This window comes from Ammospiza caudacuta, chromosome 1 (genome assembly GCF_027887145.1).
Source record: "Ammospiza caudacuta isolate bAmmCau1 chromosome 1, bAmmCau1.pri, whole genome shotgun sequence".
NCBI lineage: Eukaryota > Metazoa > Chordata > Aves > Passeriformes > Passerellidae > Ammospiza > Ammospiza caudacuta.
In genome coordinates, this window is record NC_080593.1 from 72,244,157 (window position 1) to 72,269,326 (window position 25,170).

At 41.4% G+C, this 25,170-nt stretch overlaps 1 protein-coding gene across 1 annotated transcript in view; it reads left to right on the top strand.

The window, feature by feature from the left end:
- The window catches only part of BCL2 (BCL2 apoptosis regulator), a 96,521-nt gene extending 75,806 nt beyond the window's left edge, over positions 1 to 20,715 (top strand). The window contains exon 2 of the mRNA XM_058806703.1: positions 16,030 to 20,715. Coding sequence (XP_058662686.1) covers positions 16,030 to 16,164 — 135 coding nt within the window. The 3' untranslated portion in view covers positions 16,165 to 20,715. The remainder of the gene's footprint in view (positions 1 to 16,029) is intronic.
- Positions 20,716 to 25,170: the final 4,455 nt, after the last annotated feature.

Below are 25,170 nucleotides of genomic sequence, written 5' to 3' on the forward strand. Positions count from 1 at the left end.
TTGTCTCAATCAAAGTCTTTTTGTTTGATGAACGTGAAAAAAGCTAGAAGGATGTCTTTATAAACACAAAAGGACACAAAAATTCCCTGCTCAGCTAATACATAATTATTTTAAATTGTCCATCTTTATTGGAATCATGATCAATCTAGCACAGACTGTGTCTGTGCCTGTACTGGGCACCACCTGCTTCAAATGAAAGCAAAAAAAATGCCCCAAGAGGTGGATTTAGAATAATGTCATCTCCCACCCTTCCCACTGTCTTGTATAGTCCTTTTGAAGATCTCACACTAATCCCAAAAATCAGAGATTTATTTAATCCTTCAAACAAAAGCCTTTCATTATAATTATTATAATAATAACAACTATTATTACTATTATTGCTATTGCCACCATTATTATTACTACTACTATCCCTATTATTTTGGACTGTTAATGGCTTTTGTGTACTATAGAAATATTTACTTATTCTTTGAAAATCACTAAACTCTCATCTCAGCATTCTGTAGCAATTATCTAATTTAAATACTTTATATAATAAGATGGTCTAATTGAGGATGGCATGCAAAAGTATGCTGTCTTACCAGCTTTGAATTTCCTGTCCTTCCTTATGTTATTGAAATCCCTCTATTTCTTGCTTGCATGATGAGGACCGGGAGTGCTGAATCTCCATCTGCACATTCTCTCTCCCTGTTACTCATTGACTCCTTGTTCAGTTAGATGGCTACATTCCCAAATGGCTTGTTCCAGTGCTCTGCCTATGAAAAAGTTTTCTGTGTTCTTATATTCTTATTGCTCTACTCTGATCCCTGTCAAATAAAGAGTGCAGAAAATTCAAACACCATCTTCAGAATAGATTTCTTAAATCCCAACAGCTTTAATAAATTATCAGTGCAATGATCATTAATGCATATTATTAAGGTTTTAGAAATAGGATCAGGAATTTAACTGATTTCCTCCATCCCCATCTAGACTGTAGCTTTGTAGTGCATTTCTCTGCCCAAGACTTCCAGTGCTTGTCATGTGCCTAACTTCAGGCCACCAAGGCAGGAGGTGCCCACTGCAAAGCTCAGTCTACTCAGGTGTCTTCTCCTGTGTTTAGGAATCTAACTTGAAAGCATATTTTTTGAATATTTAGGTGAGTGGGATACATTCCAGTGACAAGGAGAAGGAACTCTCATGGACTATACAGTACTGACAGCTGTTTGCCCAGCCAAAAGCCAAACATTTTATTACCACAAGCAAGTAGATAAAAAGACTGTAACTCTTATTTTGGCTATGGAGCTGGTTAAAATGTCTTACCTTAAGAACCCTTGATTTGACACAGCTTCTGCTTCTTTACTTTCAAATGTTCTGAAGTCCCACAAATGTCTGTGACAAATTGAGGAAGCTCAGAAGCTGAAAGGTCATTTGGAAGGGGAAGGGTGGCTCTCAGGCACGAGCTGGCCAAGGCTTTGTTCAGGAAGCCAGTCCCCCTATGGCTGCAGAGTAGAGGGTCAGATCATCCTTCTCTGGCAGACAGCGTGACTCTTTGCAACTAAAGCTGGCTTTTGCCACTGCTCAGAATGAGACTGGTGAGGCAAACGCCCCCAGTTGTCCTCAGGAACATGGTCATGACGAACATAAGCTCAGCAAGCTTCTTAATTTCGGCCAAAACAATGGATATCATGAGGCACTGGATGAACTTTTCTTACCAGTAAGTAAAAGAAATTGTCTGGGAAGTAACATCGTTTGGCTGGACAGAAAACTCTGGTCCAAGAAGGGCAAATGGCTTTGACTCAGCTGTTCCCAGTTTCATATGCAAGTCTGATGAAGCAGTGAGATCTGTGCCAGTTCTTAGTGTGGCCAAACAGGCTGTGCAAGATGTTCGGGTTTGTTAGATAGAGAGTACAGTAACTGAGTGAAGGAGAGCCTAGAAAATGGAGAGGACCAGAACAGAAGTAGATCCTGCAAATAAGCCAGAAGTTATGAGCGTCTGGGGAACATATTAGTCAGATATGTCTATTAAAGACATCTGTATATATGGCAGCGTCTTGTGAATTCAGAGAACGTGATGCCAATTACGACCATTGGAGAGTCGTAATTTTGTTAAATGTATAAAAGGGAATTCAGGAAAACTGGGAAGGTATCAGAAAAAGGAGTTGAATAGCGTAACTATTTAGACAAATGTAACAAGCTTAAAAGCAAAAGAACAATCAGAGTATTTTGCCATGGAGAATGATTTTAATAGCCATGGGTGGTAGGGAAATGTAGTGGAAAAACATAATTACCTACCTACAAACTGTTCAGGAAAGAAAGACTGGGCCACGGAGGCAGAGGAAATACTCCTGTATAGAAGGATAACACAAACATTATTTAGCTGAACTGTAAGTGGGAAGGGCTGTGCAACTGAATCTCTGAAGACAAATAAATAAATGCTAAAGTAGAAATTCCAAAGCATTTTTACAACTTTTGAAAAGTAAAGACATTAGCAGGTCTTTGTTGCTAATATCCAGCTTAAGAAAAGGAAACAGAATGAGCATTGTTGAACTCAAAAGAATTGTTAACAGATTTGTGGTAATGGGGACTTGTGCTACTCCCCTAAGCCTGGCCAAATAAATCAGGAGGCACACAAATTAGAAGAGCAATTTTCTTAACACTTGACACAACACTATCTTGAAAAAGTGAGAGACAGAAGGAAGAAACTACTCTTAACCTGGGTATTAATCATAAACTGATTGTAGCTAACTCGGTGAGTACTAACACTTAGGTGTACCTGAAACCTAATTCGGTCTGGCAGTTCAGGGACTGAACTTTCACCTCTTTGAGGTGATGCTCTTTTTGTTTTCTTTAACCTCTGTGACATAAAGATGTATTTTAACATGTAAAAATTCAGCAAAGAGCACCTTCATCTTCCTGCTCCTAAATCTACCCTTAAAAATTGACCAGAGGGGAAGTAATAAACACAGCTTTATGAGATGCTCCTCCTCCCAGGAGTGTGAAAGCCTTCAGAGAACTTCTCACATGGCTCAGCTCCTACCAGCCCCTTGATAGATCATACAGGTGTGCCATGCCTTCCTCACAGGAGGTTTTTGCATGCAGCTCTCCAGCCATACAGTGCCCAGGTATCCCTGCTTTCTGAGCATGGTTTTGTGTTGGCTTTGCAGCAAACCTGGCATACTGGTGTTGGACTAAGCCTTATTTTAAGCATTCCTACCCAACCCCTGGTTGCTTCTAGAGGAACACCACCTCAACTTGGGTTTCTTTGAGTCACAAGCTGGGTTTTGAGCTATCATTGAGTACTAGTCAGGGCCAGTCTCACTGCAGGCTACGCTGTGTCACAGCACAACCTTGAAGAGACCCTTTGGCACAGTGCCTGTGGTGACTTGGCTATTACACCCACCTAGGCTATGCTCAGCATTGTAGCAGCCAGCTGCAGTTAAAACCTGCTGGGACCATGGCTCAAGCACGATTAGCTGGCACAATGATAGTCATGTATTTGTCTCCACTAACTTGGGCTCCATAGACAGGAATAAGCAATATACCATCAAGGAGAGGCATAAGTTGGGTACGGACAAATGCTTTGTGGAAACTCTGCGAGGCAGCACCGAATGCCTGAATTTGAATAGTGAAAAGAGAAGTGATGAAGGAAGTAAGGTTAAACAGCCAGAGGAAGAAGGAATCACACAAGAAATGGCAGAAGAAACATGCACCATAAGGAAAGTGACTACATGCACAAAGCAAATGAAAAGCCCTCAAATGTGTGAAAGGAATGCAAATTCAGAGGTGCAATTTTGGAGTGAACACAGATGGCAAAATTAGACTGAGACCAACATACAAGGTCAGGTCAGTGCGAGAAGAGAATCACTGACCCTTTCATGGTTCTTACATGTGTAGAAGGGCCATTTGGATAGGACAAAAAGAATGCAAAGCAGCAGTGTATTTTTTTCCAATCAAAAGCCATCTATAACCTGTTCTTGAAAATGTCGTTTTTCTTCAAGCATAGTACATGACAGTACATTATGTCATTAGTACATGACAGTATAACTGGTGACAGTGAGAACAGTGGCCTGTAATGAATCAATAGATTTGTTTCATCTTTAACTAATTCAAACCTTTAATCTTCTTGCTTGTACAAATTCTTCTTCCTTCAGGTCAAAGTATTAAATAGGCTCAAGAAGTAAATAAGGAAATAAATACCAGAAATGCCATGGGGAACATTGAAATTAAAGTTTTCTAATAGTCAAATCAACTTAATGCTGTGATTACCAGCTCAGTTCAGCTTCTTTCCCTCACCCCCATCCCCCCAACTCTATGGCTAAAGCTGTGGGAGTAAATAGCCTAAAAAAGGAAGGTGCTTTGTTTTTCTTTTGGTTTCTTGATGCTTGTGTTTTTATAGATGGAGGTTGAGGGTCTTTGTATTTTAACTGCTCTCACTATGGACATACAGGAACTTTTACAACACAGATACGAAAAATAGCCCAAAACATTGATCTGCATGTTCTTCCCTATGTTTCATGCCTGGTTTGCACTCTACTGTGTGCCCCTGTTGCTGATGTATCTGACTTTTTTAGGGATATAAGTTACACTGGTGTGAACCCTTCTGCAGACAAAATCTTGCTGATACAACTGTGTCCCACCAGCACAACGTATTTCAGTTAATGAGTCAGAATACACTTTGATATCAGTGTAAATGGTTCCTCCTGGGGGGAGGATTGCTTCTTTACTGTTAAAAGTATAGATAAGTTCTGAACTTTTCTCTTCCCTTACTTGTTCTTAAATCAATCAAACCCATATCTATTATTTCTCATCCAGAAAAAATACACTTTTTTTTCATCACCTTTTTGACTGCTGGTCCCTGTCTGTGTTCTTGCTTAGATCCTATGGTCATCAGAAAAGGGTATATCTAAAATCTTCTTGAAAGCAGAAGTTTTGTTTCAAGTGATGGTAACCGCAGGATCAAACACTTCCAGTCTTAAAAGAAAAAGAAACAAAACTGACTCAAAAGTTTGAAGCTAACAAATGTTTTGTAGCTGGCTGAGACACTAGTATTTAATATTGAGGAAGCAATGGCTTTCTGGTCTCCAGTGGAGCATCTCCTAACCAGGCAGACAGGCACACAACAAAATGAAGTCTTAATGCTGAGAACTTCTTGAGAGCACTACAATAACATTCTGTCAGGCTGGGCTCCCTTGGCTCATGCACTCACTGCAATTTGAATGTCTCTTTCAGTTTAGCATGATGCTTGGCAAATTTCCCAACCTTACATTATCTGGGAAAGGAAGACAGGAGAAGCTGGTATGTTCAGCAAATCTTTGAAGAAGCTTCTTTGCAGTTTGCTTGTAGCAAAAGTGTGGGCTGAAAAAGAGTGTAGAAGTGTCAGGACTGTAGCTTTAGCTAGCTTGAAAAGGGTTTATCTGACTTGCATCCAGGCATCAAGATGCTCAGATACCACAGCAATGTGTGTGGTATAAGAACCTAGATAGAAGATGATTAGATAGCAAATCAGACAGAATTTTGCATGTGATTTCCTGGGTTTGTCTAAACTTATAGCAGCAACAGTTAATTATAGGGGAGGTTATGAAGGCAGCTTCTGGGTGGGTTTATGACACTTATACATTGGATTCTAGCCATAAAGAGCCAGCTGAGAGTTACCACTGTGGCAGGAAGCCCCTGTTGATGTGAAACTGATGGAAACCATCTTTGGGCCTTCCCACTTCAGGCTAGGAGCAGGAGATACTGGTGATGGAAGATCTAGGGGGAGAAGAAGCCTTTTGGCAACAATGGCAGAACTCCAAGGAAAAGAGCATCGAGATGTACAAGGGACATCACCCTTAGAGGGACAGAAGCGGGAGGTGGTTGCACACAGGAGTTACTTGTGGTCATCCTCTAGATGATTGCTGCACCTCCTTCCAGATCTAGTGCCTCTCCTTCCACCACACATGAATTGCTCATGTAATCACTTCCTCTGGCTCTTAAGCAAGGGCAGCTCTTTAATTGCAGATTAATGTGTTAATGAAATTCTTGAGGCTACGTTGAAGTGACTGGGCAGGAGAGGCGAGGCTTTCAGCAGCAGCTGCTGGCACAGGAGTCACAGCTCACGCTGCTCTACGGGGAAGGCAATGCCCTAAGCAGGAGCAGGATCCGTCATTTTTTCTGCGGCAGTGCCTCGGGGCACATCTACAGGGCAGCGCTGCACAGGGATTCTGGAGCTGCCTCTGAGCAGTGGTTGTGCTAGTTTCACAGCAGGAATATTCAGTCTGCCCGGAGTGCTATTCTAATGTACCCTCAGTGTTTGCACCTCTATCCCTGACCCTGAGATAGCTCGATGAGTGCAAGGTGAGCTCCCTCTTTCCCCTCGGTAGAACTGTGCTCTGCTGTGTGCTCCCACCTGCTCTTAGAAGTATTAAAAAAATAAATTATTACATTTATGAAGGACTTTATATCAAATTTGATCTGTGGTTTCTGATCTGTGGGGTCTGATGCTTTTTTATTTCCTTGGCTGACAGTCTTGATTTTGTTTAATATTCTTTCCTTTGAGTATCTGAAATTTTGCATGAAATTTCTACTGACTTGGAAATGCCAACACATGGAGTAATTACCAATCTTTCCTGCCTAAGTTAATAGCATTCTCCTTCCTTGTGCTCTTAGTTCAAGGTCACAATGATAGAATTTAATCCTTCATGAATTTTCATCTGACTTGCTGTCCACAAAAATTGTTGATTAAAAGATCAAATTTCCATTGGCATTCTCCCTTTCAAAGGATGTCAACAGGAAATATAAATGTGCAGCCCTTTGTGAATGATCTGCAAGGACATGCAGGCTTATGAAAAAAAAAAGCAGCAGTTAGCTAAATCCTTTAGTTTCTGTTTTGAATGACTGGCCATAGGAATGCAGGCTAAGCTGTATTTCAGCTGTTCCCAAGGATGTGTATGTGTAACTTGTTGATAGTGGTTGGTACATCAGGCTCCAGTGACAGCTACGTGACCACTCCGATGATCACTGTCCTGTAGCCGAACCAGCCCCTGCCTCCCCTCAAGAACACCAGGCATGAAAGAAAACAAAGAGGGATCTGTTTATTCAGAGGACTGGCACTTGTACCTCCTGCCTTTTACTGAGAAAAGAGAGATCCTAGGTCATTTCAGCTCTCACTCTATTCTCCCAGCAGCCATTAGGTTGTAAGGAACTGCATGACTTCCTCCAGCATTTGATGTGAATTTCTGATACCTGGGAGAGCTGAGACTGTTGCCATACAAGGCCTGTGGGGAATCTGATTGATAGGAGCAAAACTCAACACCCAGAACACCGGCTTACTTCATTGGGAGCTACCCATTACCAACAAAAAGAGAGGAAAGCCCACCACAGTCTTAAAGCTTCAGCATTATGTTTTTAAAATCTTACCAGTGTCCAAGGTATATGTCTTTCACAGTAAAAATTACTTGGAGTAATTTTTCACTTGTGCTGTGAATGCACAGACACAGATCAGTGCTGAACATCTGGTTAAAATAAATTACAGTCTTATTTTGCAAATAAAAATTCCTAGGGTCTACATGACAAAGTCTGGCCAGCACAACTATCTCATGGGGAAAAAATCACATCCCTAGCCTACAAAGATAGCTATTTTGGCATAATTCCCTTCCCCACTATGTAGACTTAACGTAGACTTAGACCAGAGAGGAGTCCTTCTGCCAGTGTAACTCACATTGTTTGGGAGGTACTTCCACCATGCTGGCAGACTGCTGCAGCTGGTATAAGCCATGTTTCCATCAAGGAATATGGCCAGAACAGTGACACCAGCAAAGCCCCTGGAGTACTTAAAGAATAGCATTTTTTCTCCTGCTACCGGTGTCCAATATTTTTCAGTTTTAGAGCTTTTTGCTAAAAGGAAATATGCAGAATTTGTGCCCTTTCTTATATCATCAAGACATTATTTCTTGTTACAAAAGAATTAAAGTATAGATATGGATAGGAGGCGTGTTGCCTTCCAACATCCTGGAGGTACTTTGAATAGGAGAAGATCCCAGTTCTCCTGCAGGATGCCTGTTGTATGTTTTGGTGTTGGTTTTGGAGGTCGAGAGGTTTGCCTTTTATTAGGTCTTCATATTTTGGTTTTGTTGGGTGGCATTTAAATAAATCTATTGGTCATAGTTAATGAATTACAACTGTGTATGCAAATGAATTTGAGCTGTTTTGAATAGCAAAACAAAGTCCTTTACTCTGTGACTTGGCTTGTATTCTTACACTCTTACTGGTCCTTTTTTTTCAAGTGGTCCTTGTTAGCTCTTACCTGATAACATTTACCAAAGGACTTTCTGGATGAACCCAAAAATGGAAGATTTACCAGCCCACTTTAACCTATGGGTCCCCCCATCTATAAGGCAAGCAACACATAAAGCTTTCTTGGCTTAAAATTTCAGCTTTTTTGACAACAGTTTTCACCTGTCCCCCTTAGTTCATTTTGTTCCAATTTCTAATTGCCTCAGTCTATGCAGACTCTGCTCATTCCTTTCCCTGTTCCTTCACCCTTAGTTTCTCTACCAGAGAAACATTTTTGTGCAAGTGGTGAAAAGGACAGAAAGGACAAAAAGTGGGATGGGGGAAGGCACCCATTTAAAATTAATCTCTTCTGAGCAGAGACCTTCCCCTTATTTTAATTTCCCATTATCACTTAGCTGTGAATTGATGAGCACATGGAGCGAGACACCAAGAGGCCCCATTCTCACGTGCACCACACTGGAAGGGGAGGATTTTCAGTGTTCCATCAGACTGCCAGGACCTGTCTGCTTCCCACAGTTCCTGGTGGGAGGTCTGACTTAGGAAATGGCAAAAGACAGAAATTACCAAAAAAATGCTGCCTCTTCTCTGCCTCAAATAAGGCTTTTTCAGGTGAGCAGAAATGGTCTGAGCCGCTAATGAGGTGTAGGCTGCCAAAGAAAACGCATGGGCAAATTCGTATTTTCCAGGTGGCTGGTGGTAGAAATGTAACTGTCCATTGAAGTCTGCATCATGGCCTTTTTTTGCACTTACTCATTAAATTACGGATTTATTGTGAGGTTACTTTAGCGTAATGTTAGCTGTGTTGTCTCACAGGCCCTGTAAATCAGTTGCTTGTCACAGGATTTATGAAAAAAACAAGTGCCTGCCTCAAGTCACACGAGGATTGGGTGGCACTTCTGCATGGCCTCTTGCTGCTGGAGCACCATGGAGCACCGTGGAACAGCCAGGCCACCACTCCAGCTCTGTGCTACTCTTGCTCAATGCTGAGCAGGAGGTTGTCAAGCCGAAGGAGTTTGGATCAGAACTGAGTGTTGAAACAACAAACATGAGATGGAGCATATCCCTGAGGGATGTTAAAACAGGCAGCAGAAAAATGCATGACTGGTCCCTCGTGGTGCAGTCAATGGGACAACCTGCTCAGACCAGTTGGATTTCACCCGTCTGGTTCACACGTGCACTCAGCCTTTTCTGGCCAAGGCCACCCTGAGCCAGGTCCCTCCCCAGGCTGGCAGCTTTGCCACCTTGCTGTCCTCTCTCTGCCTCTGCTCATAGCTGTGCCTTGAGCCCGGCACCACTGGATGTGCTGGTTAAATGAAAGCCTTGGTGGCCTGAAGGACAGACACTGTGCCACAGCTCCCTGAGCACTTGTACAGCAGCTACTTTCATTTCCCATTTCCCAGGCAGTTACGTGATTTAACTCTTCTGTGGCAGCTCAAGAGCAGCCCAGGCAGCTGGAGCAGGCAGGGAATGTATTGGGGGATGTGTTCACATTTCCCTCTGCTGTCAGTGCAGCACCCACAGCAGACAAATCTTCAGAGCTGCGCTTTTAAATTAGCTGGGCTATTTGCAGGATAAGGGCACTCATATCGAAAGCCAGTTACAAACAAGACAGAAAATTTAAGTAAGATTTAGGGAAAAACAGGCCTGCATTGACATTCAAGACCATTTTGTCATTAATTTTTTTAAGCCATTCTTGAAGATTTGACAAGGGTCTTAATGCATCCAGCCTCTTTTCAGAGGATGCAGGTATAAGAGCGATGTTACAGCATGAGATAAGTCTCCCCAGCAGCTCTGTGACACTTGCTCTCTCCTTCAAAGGGATTCACAAATCCACAAATGGATGTCACTAAATTTACTGTTGCACGGGAATGTAAACTCTTTAGAATGGGTTTGATAATTTGGGGAAGAATATGGCCCACTAATGACTCGGTTTTAGTGCAACTGAGATTCATGTGTGGGGACACATTTGTTTTCTAGGTAGAACAATCTCTAGCACTCCAAGTAAGATACCTTCATAAAATGAAACAAAGCAGCAAATTATTTGAGCAGGACTATCAACCTACAAAAGATCTCAAAATTGTGAAGGATCAAATAGAGCAGCTTTGACTGTGTTGTTTGAATACAATATTTTGTCCAGAAGGCCTTTTTGCCTTCTTTTTCTCATAATTGCTAATAGTGCTCCCTCAGAGGTGGCACCCATCAAATACCACCAGCTAGCTGCTGCACTGACATTACAGCTGTTTTCCTAATGCCAGAAATACCTCATTTTATAGTGTGGGCCTTTCCAGGAATAAGAGACCGAGGCAGCCTCCATTAGGTCTGGGCTTTTGCATACTGCAGAACCACGTCTAAATGAATTAAATAGAGATGCCAAGACTAAATTACTGAAACAGTTCTCATGCTGACTTGGTTTGACAAGAATGTGGCCTAGTCTGAACACCAAATGGATTTCCATCCAAACTGAATGATCAACACCTTACAAATCCTGTGTTTAAAGATGTGGCCTGACTATTTCTCAAAGCCTGGATTTACCCTTCATGCCACAGGCGTCTGGAGGAAACCTACCTGCCAGCAGGGTCACTGTTTAGGAGCACAGACAGGAGGACTAGTCATCACCCTTACTGTAACTAGTCACATTTATATATTTCTAAGCCTATGCATCACTTTTCATGAGCAAACCTAACCACAGTCAGTCCTTGCTCCTTAGATGTCTCCATTTGACCGACATGCTTAGTCAGTCATGCATTATTTCCACTAATGCCAGTTCATAGAGCCATACAGTGAGAGCCCCAAAATCACAGGCTCACTGATGCAGGAATTTATACAAATAGATAGTAAGGACAAGGAACAAAGTTAGGCAAGACTACTGTGATGAAAACTAGTTTTGTTCAAAGTCAGAAACCTCAGACGACCCTGGAGAAACAAAATAAAAAATTGTGTGCAGCCAGCATCTAATACATCAGCTGCAGACCTAAGACTGTGTCAGGTCTTGCAGAAACAGAGAATTCAAAACAGAATCGTAGAATCATAGTGGGTTGGACAAGACCTCTAACATCATCAAGTCCAACCATTAATATAGCACTGCTCTGTTCACTGCTGAACCGTGTCTCCAAAATAGACCCAATTCCTACCACGAGCAAAGGTGAAGAGGGAAAGAAAAAAACCCAGATGGAAATCTGGGGTTCACATGCCAAAGCCACTCCCCAGGCAGGTTCTTTTTCCATGATCAGCAGGGTTTGTGTGGTGACACCTTCTTTCCCTTCCCATTATAATTTCTTAATGTGCACCTGGCAGGACTACCAGCATGTCGGCACTCCCAGGTGTAAAAGGATATCGGCCTCTCTAAAGATATGGGCCTTGTGAAACACCACACCTCAGCACAGCACAGCACAGCCAGGGGCTGAGCAGTCCTTATTTGTACTCACTACTTAGGCTTGCATGAAAGACTCATAAACTCTTTGGGAAAAGAACAGTCACACATTTGTCTACTTTTTGTGTTCCAAGAACTTTTCTTGTTTGCTGCAAGATGACATTTTAATGAGGTTTCACGGCATAGAAAACATGGGACGATTTAACCAGCGCTGTCCACCCCTTCCCTCCCTCCCTCCCTCCCTCCCTCCCTCCCTCCCTCCCTCCCTCCCTCCCCAAACTCTTTCTGAAATGAGTTACCATGCGGGAACAAAAGCTTTTATGAGAATTTATGTCATTCGTGTGGAGGCAGGGGTGAGGTAAAAGTCATTCAGCTGCCAAACCTTGGCATCAGAGTGTGTGCTATTCCCTCTCCTACCCCGTAGTGGATGGCAAACTGGCCTTGTTCAGACCTGTGCTAGTTTCTTCAAGATCTGGGGGCTAGTGAGTGTTTGTTTGTTTGTTTGTTTTGGAGTCACAGAGAGGGCAGTGTAAAATAGCTGCGAGACAATTCCCGTACAGTAAAATGGAAGTTTCTCTGGCTCTTCATTCAATACAATGTGGCTCAAGAGGATATCCTGCCAAACCAATGATAACGAGGGAAATAAAGTCACTTCCTCACCAGCTGTTTGATTCAGGTAGAAAAAGGAAGCGTTTACTTCCTCATGTTCGCTCTCCCTGCCGCCCCCTCGGGCAGAAATGCCAGGCAGAAATGCAGAAATGCAGAAATTGCCTTCTCCCTCCACATTTTTGGTGAGGAGCTGTCAGATCCATAATGCTGCTCTGGACTGAGCCTGTGGGCAGCACGTCCTCCTCTGTGGCCGAGGAGCTGTGCCTTGCCTCTCGGGCTGGGGTGCAAGCTGAGCTGTGGAAGGACCGAGGCTGAACAAAATTGGCTCATTCCACAAGCAAAGAATGTAATTAATGACATTTGTTTCTTGGATTAGAGCTGCCAAATTTGGGCCAGCAGAAGAGTGGGATAGTGTGATCTCTTTTGTTTTGAGACTGCCCTGACTCAATGCACTATTACACCTCCTAATCCTCCCAGAGTGACGAACTTCACTTCTGTCCTGGGCTCCCTGCAAATCCCTGGAACTCTGGCCAGGAACATGCTCTGTCCTCCCTACATATAGTCCAATGGGCAAGAAGGCAGTGAGGGGTGCCCTTGGGGCAATTCTCATGGCTTCCAATCAAAGGTGAAGCAGGCATCTCAGGGGCTTTGGTGCCTAAGAGGAGCTCAGGCAGAGCATCTTCCCCTTCTCCACCACCACCTTTCTTGCTTCACAGAAACAGTCAACACAAATTTGCACAGTAAACCAGCAACAGACTGATTTGACTTAATAAAAGCTTCTTAAGAAATGGCTTTTTAAAAAGTTACAGAACTGAATGAAGAGTTCTTTTCCACATAATTTTTAACAGCCCTGATATAATTTTACATCCAGGATATAAGTTCCCATTAAATTTTGATGGTCTTAAAAGCAAGGTCTGCAATGATTTTCTTTCCAATTGTGTAAGACTTCCAGAAAGATTGACCAAGCCAGAACTTGCCTCGGTCTATTTGCCAAGGGGACCCTTGCTTTCATTATAAAGAGTGCTTTTCAAAGGACATCAAGTGTTTCAAACAATTTTCTTAATCTTATTTATTTTAGCTGAGATTCTTTTATTTTAAACAGAGCAGTTTAGGTGACAAAAATCCAGTGACAAATACATGGGTTTACAGAAGACAAAACCTTATGAAAGGTTAAAATTCTGTTTAGGGTTCTCTTTGTGCTAAAATAGTTTCCAGCAACGGGTCATACTTCCCTCCTCCCACCCCCCTTGTTTTAGTACATAAAATGGACATGTGTTTATTTAAAACAGGTTTGAAACTTAAACAAATAGTGACAGGCTGTTCAAACAAGCTTCGGAAATAGGCCTAATCAGAATGTTTGAGAAGGGGAGGGGGAACGATCATAAAGAGCTACTTGTAATATATAGTGCAGACACCATTAGGTTGGGTTCATGTTATTGTTGTAATAATCTCAGACAAAAAAGTACTGCATGCTGCACATTTTTTGTTAACATTCCTCTTTTGAGCCATAGGTTATGCCATATTTTTGTCTGGTGTCCAAGTTTTACTGTTCTCCTCCGTCCATCTCCATACCCAGTACCAGAAAGCTCTATGGAATCATTGGAAATGGTCTCACAGAAAAACTGGGAGGAATGTTCCTGAACTGGGATAGAAGGGAAACACAAAATACACTCATTTTGATATTGATACTGTGTGTGCATACACTGTCATGAATATACAGAAGTGAGACCTTCCCCACAGAAAGAAACCATGAAAACATTAACATTTAAATGTTTTCACATGACTTGTGTTTCCATGAGTTTTTTTTTCATTTCCTCTCTTTTTGACCCATAATAATATCACCAAGTGTTGAACTTTACCCTTGTTGTATTTTTATAAGGCCGATCTTGAACTCCCTATACAGAGAAGGCTCCTGTGGAAGTCACTGAGTCTGGACTGGCGACAACAGGATTTAGTCCAGTCTGTAACATTTTAGGATATTGTGTTACTTCATAGCCTTAAGGAGAAATAAAAGCAGCTTTCCAAAGAGCTGCACAGCAAACTGAGTGTGCTTTTTCAGCTCTGCAACAGCACAGCAGAGTATTAAGGCCAGAGTTTGCAAATGTCTATGTCAAAAAACAGGCAGCTAAGCAAAAGTTGCCATTTTCTCTCTGCAATGAAGAGTTTGCATTAAAACATTCTATCCTCTCTACAAAAGGTTAAACTGTTTTCACTTGAGAATATACCTTTGGAAACCCAAGTTGGAAAATTATTGCCTAGAGGAACAAGCATTGAGAAATAGCAGGAGGCAGATGTGTTTTCACGTCACTCGCTTGGCCAGAGCCTGTGGCTGTTCTGCTATCAAGCCTTACCTACTTACATCCACTCTGACCTACAACATGCACCAATATTACTTAATGCAATAATACATTTTGGAAGCAAATATCTATTATTTATTTGAATCTCACTCAGCGTCTGGTGAATAGAAGTGAGAATATTAAAAATCCTTACACGCCCTCTCCTGGTAAAACCACAGACGTGCCTCTTCTGATGATAACTGGAGATGCCTGATGAGGGAAGCTAATTTTACTACAGAATTTGATTGTCATTAACTCAGTTGGAAGGTTTACATTAATAATGGACACCTTTCTCTCCTCAGTTTCTGCTGTAAACCATAACAATATATGCATTATTAGAAGACAGATACGCATTATTAGAAGACAGGTCAACTCCTAGCATAATAACATTGCAAAACAGCTAAAGACACTATAACTTTAATAGCAAATGTGATCTTCTACCAAAAATGGGAAGTCTGGGGTATTAAAAGTAGAGATAGAAACTGTCACGTTAGATAGCTGTTTCATGGGCTTTCATGTTTCATTGCAATAGCTTGGGAGCAGACCTTAATTGGCAGCACAGTAAAAGAGTTGCCATAAATGATGTTATCAGTTTTGTCACATTTTAAAAGTCATTCATCTTGGCTATTTACTGCTTTCGTGCCGTACAGTATGATTTATCTGTCTCTGAGGAATGCCCTCAAGCGTCATGCTCCTTAGGAATTGCAGCCTGAAAGAAAGGCATTACGTGCAGAGTATCACCAATCCAGTAATTTGCCCAGTCAAATCCCACTGTATTTATGAGTCACAAAAACTTTATCTTTGCTTCTTGAACAGCATTTCCATTTGTTGCCTACGTGCACGACCAGATTTTCCTGGAGCACTGGACCACGGCATCACCCTCTTTGGTGACAGTTGTGAAAGATTATCATAGGTATAACACAACCCTAACACCTTCAGTTCATATGCAAGAAACATCTGTGGCTACTACACAAAGTTTTCTGAGCCCATCCCCAGGGAACCAAATACTGCCTTGTTTTCAATGAATCTGACCTGCAATATAGATGCTCCTTACCCAGTGGAAATGAAAGATTTGGAGAATGAAGGTTCATCTACTTCATTTGTGTGTGTTTGTATAGACAACATTTAGGACCCAAAATAGTGGTAACTTATATTTTAAAATGCTGGTTCTGTCTTTTCTATTAGACTGGGCATGCCTAAAGCAGAAGTCGCAACCATAAGTAATTTCAGTAATATTTATAAAGAAATAGGCAGGAGAACTTTTTTTTAAACCCACAAAAGAGAAATCACTCCTCCCAAATCACTATTTTAATAAGTTTGTGGGGTCTTCTTGTGCCAGCGGGATTGTTGGGTCACCCCTGAGGGTGAAGAAGTTGCCTCCCTTTCCCCATTCCCCTTGTCCCCCCAAAAAAACAGTAACTGCAATTCTGATATTCCTTTTCTCACTATTTCCCCTTCTAGGATGCCTTTGTGGAGTTGTATGGCAATGGCATGAGGCCTTTGTTCGATTTCTCCTGGATCTCTCTGAAGACTATCCTGAGTCTGGTTCTGGTGGGAGCTTGCATCACTCTTGGCGCTTATCTCGGACATAAGTAGAGTCACCCAGTTTATTGTGGATTACAAAAGTCTTTCAAAACAACAAAATAATATTTTTTTTTTCTGTAGCACAATGATATTTTATGAGCAAAGCAACTTCCCAGCGAAAGATTAAATCAGCTATTACTGCCAAAGGAAATATCATTTATTTTTACATTGCTGGAAAATTATTTATTAAAAGATATTTACATTTTAACCTGCTATTTTCAGAACCTCAGCAAGTTGTATCTGTCATCACATCATGTTGTTATTCTTAACTTTAATGAGCCCCAGAGTATTTTACGTTCTTTTTTTTTTTTTAATTAATGCCGCTGGCTGGATTATTTTATCTCTGAAGAGCGAATATACTGACAAAGACCTACCTGCTTACACTTACAAGGGCAGTTACTTGAGCTGCTAAAAACTGCCAAATTGTGTTGAATTTCCTAGCATTTTCTGGGAGGGATCTGAGAGACAGGGTCAGCATGAACAAAGTTCTCACCCTGTCCTGCTGGCAAGAACTGATGTAGTAAACAATTCAACATGGTACATATGTGGAGTCAAGACAGAAACTTCTTGAAGGACACTCTGCTATCCCTACAGGAGAACAGTTGGAAATATGGTTGCCTATGCCTTTTAAACACGTGTTTTCAAGTTACCAGCTGTGCCATCACATCATAATCACAATACCCACATAACACGTCAACTTTTTTTTTTAATAGAAGTGTGAAGTTAAATCTTTGGGGCTTGCAGGAAATTGCTGTTCCAATGATTTTCTCAGCAGCAAAATGTTTTTTGTGGCTACTGACACAGAAACATCAGGAGACCTTAAGTGCCTGCTTCAACAGAGCAGAGCTGGAGTCTGAAGACCTGACCTGTGTCCCACTTTAGTGGGCTCATATCTGCAACTAATCCTGCTTACTTACAGAGTTCCTCCAGGGGTTTGAAACCAATTAGATGTGGTCTCTAAATCCCTGAAAGTTGAAAAAGATCTTAATTTTATTTGGCAAAAAGCAGGCCTCAGCTAAGTTACAGATTAGCTCTGACTATCCTTGTTTATCAAACTGGACACCAAAATCTAGTTCATATTCATAACAGGAAAGGAAAGTGAGATTTATCATCCTGCCCCTCGCCCTCAAAATATTTTCATGCGAATAGTCTCCTAAGACTTTCTACAGAAGAAAAGCTGATGAAGAAATTCAAAATCCTCTCTCTGGACAGAGACTCTTTGACACCTCTCTTGTGCAGGTGCCTACTGTCATCTCAAGTGAAAATAGGGTGAAGGAAAAGGGGGAGGGGGAGGCGTGAAGTCATCTGCTCCTGTTACAAAACGCAAGGCATGTGAAATTAACACAGAGTACATAACACAGTTTTATAAACAGACCTGTGTTCAAAGCACGGCTTTCCCTGAGGGGCCAGGAGTCCCCTGGAAACCGAAGACTCTGAAGCATTGAGTCCCAGGGGCTGCTCTGAGGCATGGAAATGTCCAACTTCAAATGTTTTAAATCCTGCGCTTCTATTTTTTCTATTAAACTTTTGAAATGTGGGATTTGTGGGTAAATGGATGTCCAGATATAAAAGGAAAGTTTGCAAAGCTCTGGATAAAATGTACCATACAATACATAAGTGCTCAAAGGGTGAAAAACACACAGTGAATAAACTGTAGCTCCAACCTCAAGATTTCAGCTGAATAACTTTGTGGCATTATATGCAAAATATCTCCAGTAACTCGGGAATGTAATATGTTCAATGTTAAGGCTGTAGTCGATATTGTGTCTTCAAAGCTGCTTTTATGTTTGGTTGGTTTTTTTTAAGAGTTGTACATCTCAGCATTTTTACTGCTATTTAGTTGTGGCACCTACACTTTGTATGAGCAAAGATGGGGCAAGCTTACATTTCAGATTTGAAATTACTTTTTTATAGGAACGTAGAAAGGAGATATTTCTAAGAGAACAAAAATGTGAACTATGCTTGATTAAAGGAAAAGGAAAAATCCCATCATCAGACTATTAGTACCTGCAGTGCTTTCAGAGTGCTTCTCTAAAAAGTGGGCATGGTTATGTAGGGGTTTTATGAAAAATATTTCAAATCAGAGGAACTGAGGAGTATTGTGGATTGAGTGTGGGCTTTGTTTTTTATCTCAGCTTACAAACTGAATTTGTTTGCAGCCAATTGCACAACTGAAATTGGCTGCTATTAAGCTTATGTTTCATTTCACAATCTAGTCTTCGTTTCGATTTGTGCCCATATGCCCATTAAAGTTTATGAACTATTAGACCTCAAATTGTTTCAACATTGCTTGTTTTATTAAAGGTTTACATTGTCAAAAGTAGTAAAAAATATCAATTCCAGTGCTGCTATAATACCAGGATAATTTGAATGGGGTTATGGTTTTTAATACCTTCCAATGGCTAAAGTTTTTTTAAGCTGCTTTAGAAATAATATGAAGACGACACATGATACACAATTAAATGAATACTGAGGATTTTGTGTTCTGTTGTGTCTACTCACTGGACTTCCCAGTGTATTTCTTAGTACCAGGCAAAGAGAAGAGTCATGATGACTGTTGATGATTTTATTTTATTAAAGAGCTGATGGAGTTTTCCCATCCTGACTGCAGAATAGTACAGTATTGTGGCTGCATTAGGTATAATGATAGTTGATAATACATTTATTAAGAAAACATTTAGAAACATTGAATGTATATAAAAGCTTGAACTTCTTAAATAAAATCCTCTCTTCTCACTCCTGTATTTCTTTTGCAATAATTCCTGTCTTTCCTACTCTTCATTACACTTCCATGTAAGATTTTTTTCCTCCACAAAATGCCTTACAGACTTCCACGCTCAAAGACTATGCTTCAGTGAAAACCCATCCTCTGTCACTGTGCATGCACAGACATCTGACCACTCCCACCGTATCCAAATTGTGAAAGGGGGAAAAACAATTAAAAAGAGGGACACTTCTGAAGTGTTTAGGTGTAGAGAACCAGAGATCAGAAAGAAGGAAGAGGTCAGAAGTGGAGGGAAATAGAGAGATCACTGACCCATCTCCCTGGTTAAAGATGAGTGCTACTTGGAATTTGTTTATCTTTCATCCTTTCCATTGAAAAAGGATGATATAAGGGCAGAGAAAAAGCCTGCAGAGACCCCACAATTGTTTTTCTCTGTAGAACTTTGTTAATACCTTTTTAAAACAGCAAATGCATAGGCATCAAAGAGAAGTACTGGGTTTTGCTATATTCAGCTTAGGTGTCCTTAATTCTTTTTCACTCTATTTTTTAAGAAAATAATGAAGAGAAGTATTTTGCTTCTGAAAAAATAATCTGTAGGATCACCTGAGATCTGTCATAAATCAGGTACTTAGGAACAGATGAAAAAACTGTGCAAAAGTATTCTGAAATTAGAGGTGATACAGAGAACATTTCTCAATGGAACAAGCACTGGATCCACCAAAGGACTAATGGGGCTGTTGAGGTAACAGGGAAATATATAGAGGGATGAGAAAGGGAGCTGGAAGATGTGGAGAATGACATTGGTACGTAAGAAAATCTTCAGTTTCACATGTTGCAGGAGTTCACTCAAGATGGTCTGAAAATAACTGTTAACTAAAAGCAGCTACTTGTGTGCACTACATGGCTATGATTACTAAAAATCTGCAATTACAAAATTACAATAAATGATTGTAAAATTATCTAGTCTTCAAAAGTTCATCGGTTTGCTGTTACGATTGGGGATTAGATAGCCTGAGTAGTTTTGCACTAAGAAGGAGCAATTATGAAAAATGAAGTCTGAAACCAGATGTGCAAAGGTAACACGAAGGTGATGCAGTTCAGAGAACACGGTCCCAGTCCCCCCAGTCCACACAGTCTCCCCAGCTGAGGCAGCAGGAGTCTGGACTGCATGCTTTGACCCTGGAGCATGACACTGCTCAGCTGTGCACCTGCACTTCACAAACCTATTGATTAAAGTATCGTGAAGTAGCATGTTTAAAGCCTTTCTTCTTTTTCCTTTCTCTATCTCTGAACAAACTAGCAAAACGATTCATTTCTATTACAAGGTTATGGCTCAGTACTATATGAAAAATTATACATATTTTAATTTATGGGTATAAAAATTCTTTCTCATTGCAAAAGTCCAGCTTTATTTTTCATTCCTATCTCTTTTTCCAACAAGGCTAAATGCAAGGTAGACAAAAGAGCTAATTTAATCTGTATTTGGTTTAAATTACACTTCTATACTAAGTTAATGCAGCTTCATCACACAAAGAAATTATCTTCAAAAAGTAATACAGCATTAAGAGTTCCACACAAAAACTATATATTTTTATAATTTAAATAGCAATTTTTTTCCTTTTCTTCTGAATATTTGAATTTTAATTATCACCAGCATAAATGTACATAAGCAGATATTGTTTATCCAGTACCTTTGGATGATGTATGTATGGTAATGTAGTTTGTCAGTTTATCATCATTTAATATGATTATGTTGTTCTTTGTCTTTAAAATGTTATAAGAACATGCTGCCATTAAACTTTCCATGTCTGTCTAGTTTATATTGTGAAAAAATAATAAAAGCACACTGTGAGATTCTTGTTTTGCATTTGCATTTTTTAGAATTTGTCGATAGAAAGCCACTCAAACATTTTGGGTGTAATCCCATAAATGATGCATAATGTTTCCTTCCTGATGGTTCTGTTCACCTGTTCTGCTCAGCAGTGGCCAGTACTTGCTTGCCTTGCTCACAAAGATGCAGTGTCCCAGGTCTGAGCAGCTGCTGCTGTGTGAAATGCAGCCCCCAGGTGCAGTCTGTGCTTGGGACCCAAGGACAGTGTCACCCTTTCTGCCCTCCCATTCATTTGATGCCTTGCAGAAAATGCAGCATGGCTCTTCTGTTGATTTGCTAAAACTGGTTTTCATTCTTGCAACCACAAGCTGGAAAGGCACATAGCAAGTTTCAACAGGAGCAACAGAAATATTTTTGTTACTGCTGAAGGTTTCCTACAGTTATGACCAAAAAGTGTTTCCAAAAAGTGTTTAGGTATTTTGCTTCTTACAGGCTCCTGTTAAGTGGCCCTTGATTCACAGGGATTGCCTCTTACCTTTTGTGGCTTTAACTCAGGTAGAACATAGCTAAATGTGTTCAGGTAATGAGTATTTAACTGCTTTAAGAATTTACCCAGCTTCTTGAGTGGGTTTTGCAGCCCCAAATGTGTGCACTGTGACGTCATGGATGAACTTTTTACGAGTGCCTGAAGTTCATAATTTAATGCTTTTCAAGCACAACTCAGGCACCTGTGCAAAACATCTATTCTCTGTCTGCATCCATGAAGACAGAGAAGGTGAAGGAAGTCAGCCTGAAACTGAAAGAAGAGGCAGCACAACAGAATGCAATGCTGGACTCTGTCCTCTGGGCTCTGGGATTTAACTGTCCAGCAGAGAGCTGGGTTAGTAAAGCTTTGCAAGGTAGAAGGTTAAACACATGGCAGTAGGACAAGTACTACCATTTCTCTCTGCCATTATTTTGTGAAATAAGAAGACAAGGTCTTGGAGGAGAGCAGCCCCAGAATTGCATTTTTTCTAGCTAAAACCTTACAAAGGAAGATGGGATTAACTTTCTACAGGGAGTTCAGCAAAACCAGGTAAATTAGTTCAGGGATTCCTCTCTTTATGCCCAGTCAGGGCATAACATTTTTCTTAAAAGCTCACAGATCAGCACCTGGGATTAAATACTTACCACTGGGACCAAGCACAGTGAGCAGATGGGGAGAACAGAAGAGGTCCAGATAAAGACAAAATGAGCCCTTAGACCTGATAACTAAGGTGGGTTTTGGCTGTCTGAAAATTAGGTAGGAGCACCCTAAAAAAAAATTTTGCTGGGCCAGAACCAGAAAGCTCCCTCCTCAAAACATTCTCGTGTGGTTTCAAGCACTGTAAGTCTCTACTGAAGCTGCACAAGCAGCAATGTGCAGTTGTCCCTCTGCAGCAGCAGGCTCTCCATCCCATAATACCTATAGCCCTTGCTTTTGTCCTCCTCAATTGTTAAATATTTAATGGGAGTCTACAAGTGGTAGAAAGTGAAGTTCATTCCACTATGAATGGCTGGGTACCAGCTGCACGGCATTTAAATTTCACATAACAACTGACCTGAGGAGGAACATGTTAAGTTTCACGTAACTACTGACCTTGGCCTTCTGCTTGGAATTAACTTTTTGCTATCCAGATCTTCCTCTGAGGACATGTTACCCTGCGCAAAAGACAATGGAGTCAAGATTTGTGCACTACAAGAAACTGATTTGCTCAGATGGGCAAACAACAAGGCAGCTCTTGAAGCATCCCATCATAGGCTGTAGTTCACTGCTCCCCACTACAATTGAGCACAAGTACTGAAAATATCCAGAATGGATCTCTAAAATCTTATGGGGATAAATACATGTCAGTTAAAAACATGTGTATCTAATTTTTTAACACTTCTAAAAGGTAGTGCAGACACACTCCTTGCTATCCTGAAGCAACAAGAACACTGAAGAGTGTTTCTGGATTAGTTCACCTGGAAGTCGCCTCTTCTTCACCAGTGGGAGTACCTATTCTGGTACTGACCTATGCAACTCATATTAAATGTACAGAGTTGCCTCTTGGATATCCTGGAGAAACTCATCAGCCTGCCCTCCTCTGTATGTGTCCTCCAGAACTCTTTCTAAAAGCACAATCACAATAGTGGGGATTCAATGCCTTGGTTGTGGTGAAAATTCGGACTCAGAAAAGGCCCTGGTCATACAGCTGAATGTGTCCATATGGAGCAGACAGTACTGATGCAAACCTTTATAAAGCCACAGGTGACAGAGACAGAAGTCAGCCAAATCTGTTTATTTGGGGATGAGATGGAAAAAGAGCCTCCTTCCCTTTCTTTGTCCTCCTGATAAGCTGCATGCATTTCTCTGCCTATGTGGTCAGAGACGCTGTCCAATGCCCTAGTTAATCATACTCTTGAGTTTTGTGCCTGTTTAAATTTCTCCCCACCTGTACGCTCGCACTCCAAAAAATCTGCTGTTCTTTTATGTACCCGGTAAGCAAACTTTCCCTTTCCTACCTTTGACTTCTAGATTATTACTCTTCTTACCCCTCTGGCAACACAAAGACCCTTTGAGAGGTAGGGTGCAATATATGTGGATGACGCTGCTCATGGATTATTAACAATAATGCCCAAAGTGCGTGTTTCAGGCTGTGCTACAGTGAGCATGAGCACCATGGAGGTCTCTGCACTGGCAGATCACCAGCAGGGAGAGGCACATTTCTGTCAAAGCAGCCACAGACCATGCTAAGGGGCAGTGGGGGGGGATGAATGACACCTGATCCAGCACCATCTAATTAGAATAGCACAGCTTTATCCCATTGTATCATGTTTGCATGGCAAGGTTTTGGTAGCTGTGGGGCTACAGGGGTGCCAGAAGCTTCCCCCATGTCCATTACAGCCAATGTCACTGGCTCCAGGATGGACCCACTGCTGGCCAAGGCTGAGCCCGTCAGCAACAGTGGCAATACCCATGGGATAACTTATTTAAGAAGGTGAGGGAGGAAAACCACACAATTGCAGCTGGAGAGAGAAGTGAGAATATGTGAGATAAACAGCCCTGTAGACACCAAGGTCTATGAAGAAGGAAGGGAAGGGGCTGCTCCAGGCATCCCTGCAGCCTGTGGTGCAGACCATGGTGAAGCCGATGTGTCCCTGCAACCCATGGAGGTCCATGGTGGAGAAGAGATTCACCCATAGACCGTCAGAGCAGATGGTCTGATGGATGCACAAAGAAGTCAGTGAGCCCATGGGAAGCAGGCTCCTGGCAGAACCTGCAGACTCATGGAGAGAGAAGCCCATGAGGTTTGCTGGAAAGACTTGTGACCCTTTGGGAGAACTCATGCTAGAGCAGCCTGTTCCTGAAGGACTGCACCCCATGGAAGTTTGTGAAAAACTCCGGCCCTTGGGAAGGAACCCACATTGCAGAAGTTTGTGGAGGACTGTCGCCTGTTGGAGGGACCCCACACTGGAGTAGGGGAAGAGTGGGAGGACAGCTCCACCTGAGGAGCAGCAAGGGAAAGAGACAACACGTGATTAATTGACTACAACTCCTAACAGCAGTTCCTTTACACTGCTCAGGGAGAAGAAGGTAGAGAAAATCAGGAATGAAGTTGAGCCCAAGAAGAAGGGAGGGGTTGGGGGGAAAATGTTTTTAAGGTTTGGTTTTATTACTCATTATACTAACGGGAGTTGATTGGCAATAAATTAAACTAATTTCCCCAAGTCAGGTCTGTTTTGCATGATGGTAATTGGTAAGTGAGCTCTACCTGCCCTTAATCTCGAGCCAGGAACCTTTCATGATATTTTCTCTCTGCCACCTAGCTGAGGAGAGTGGTAGATTGGCTTTGGTGGGCACCTGGCATCCAGCCAGGGTCAATCCACCATATCCATTCCCCAAAAAGCCCTGTTGCAGAAAGTTTACTTACAGTAGTGGAGAAAATGTTTAGTCAACTTGACCCTGCAGGGGAAAGCTTACACTGGAGAAGCACTTTGTGTAATGAAATTACACGAATGCGTGCCATAGAACTACTACATAGTCTTTCAAAAAACACACTTTTAGTCAATTATCATGAATCCCAAAATTGGATTTATTGTTTCACTGACCCACAATAATCTTATGAACTGATGAGCATATCAGATGCAAACACATAAAAAGTCAATGAATGCAGTCTACATATTAGCATGGCAACAACTTTGATACACCCTTTGTCTTTGTTGGGGCAACTGCATCAGAAATTGTGAAAGGAGAAAATGCTGTGTTCAGAAAAAAAAAACAGTCAAAAAAAATAGACTGTACAATACTGCTGCAGTGGAAGTAATCACCCCTGATTTACTTAAATTTTACTCAAAAAACCCCTCAAAACAAGTCACTTGTCAAAAAGCCTCTTGCTCTCTTCTGGGTTCAACCCTCCAGTCACTAGAGTGGCAACACATACCTCCAGTTGCCTGAGCATGA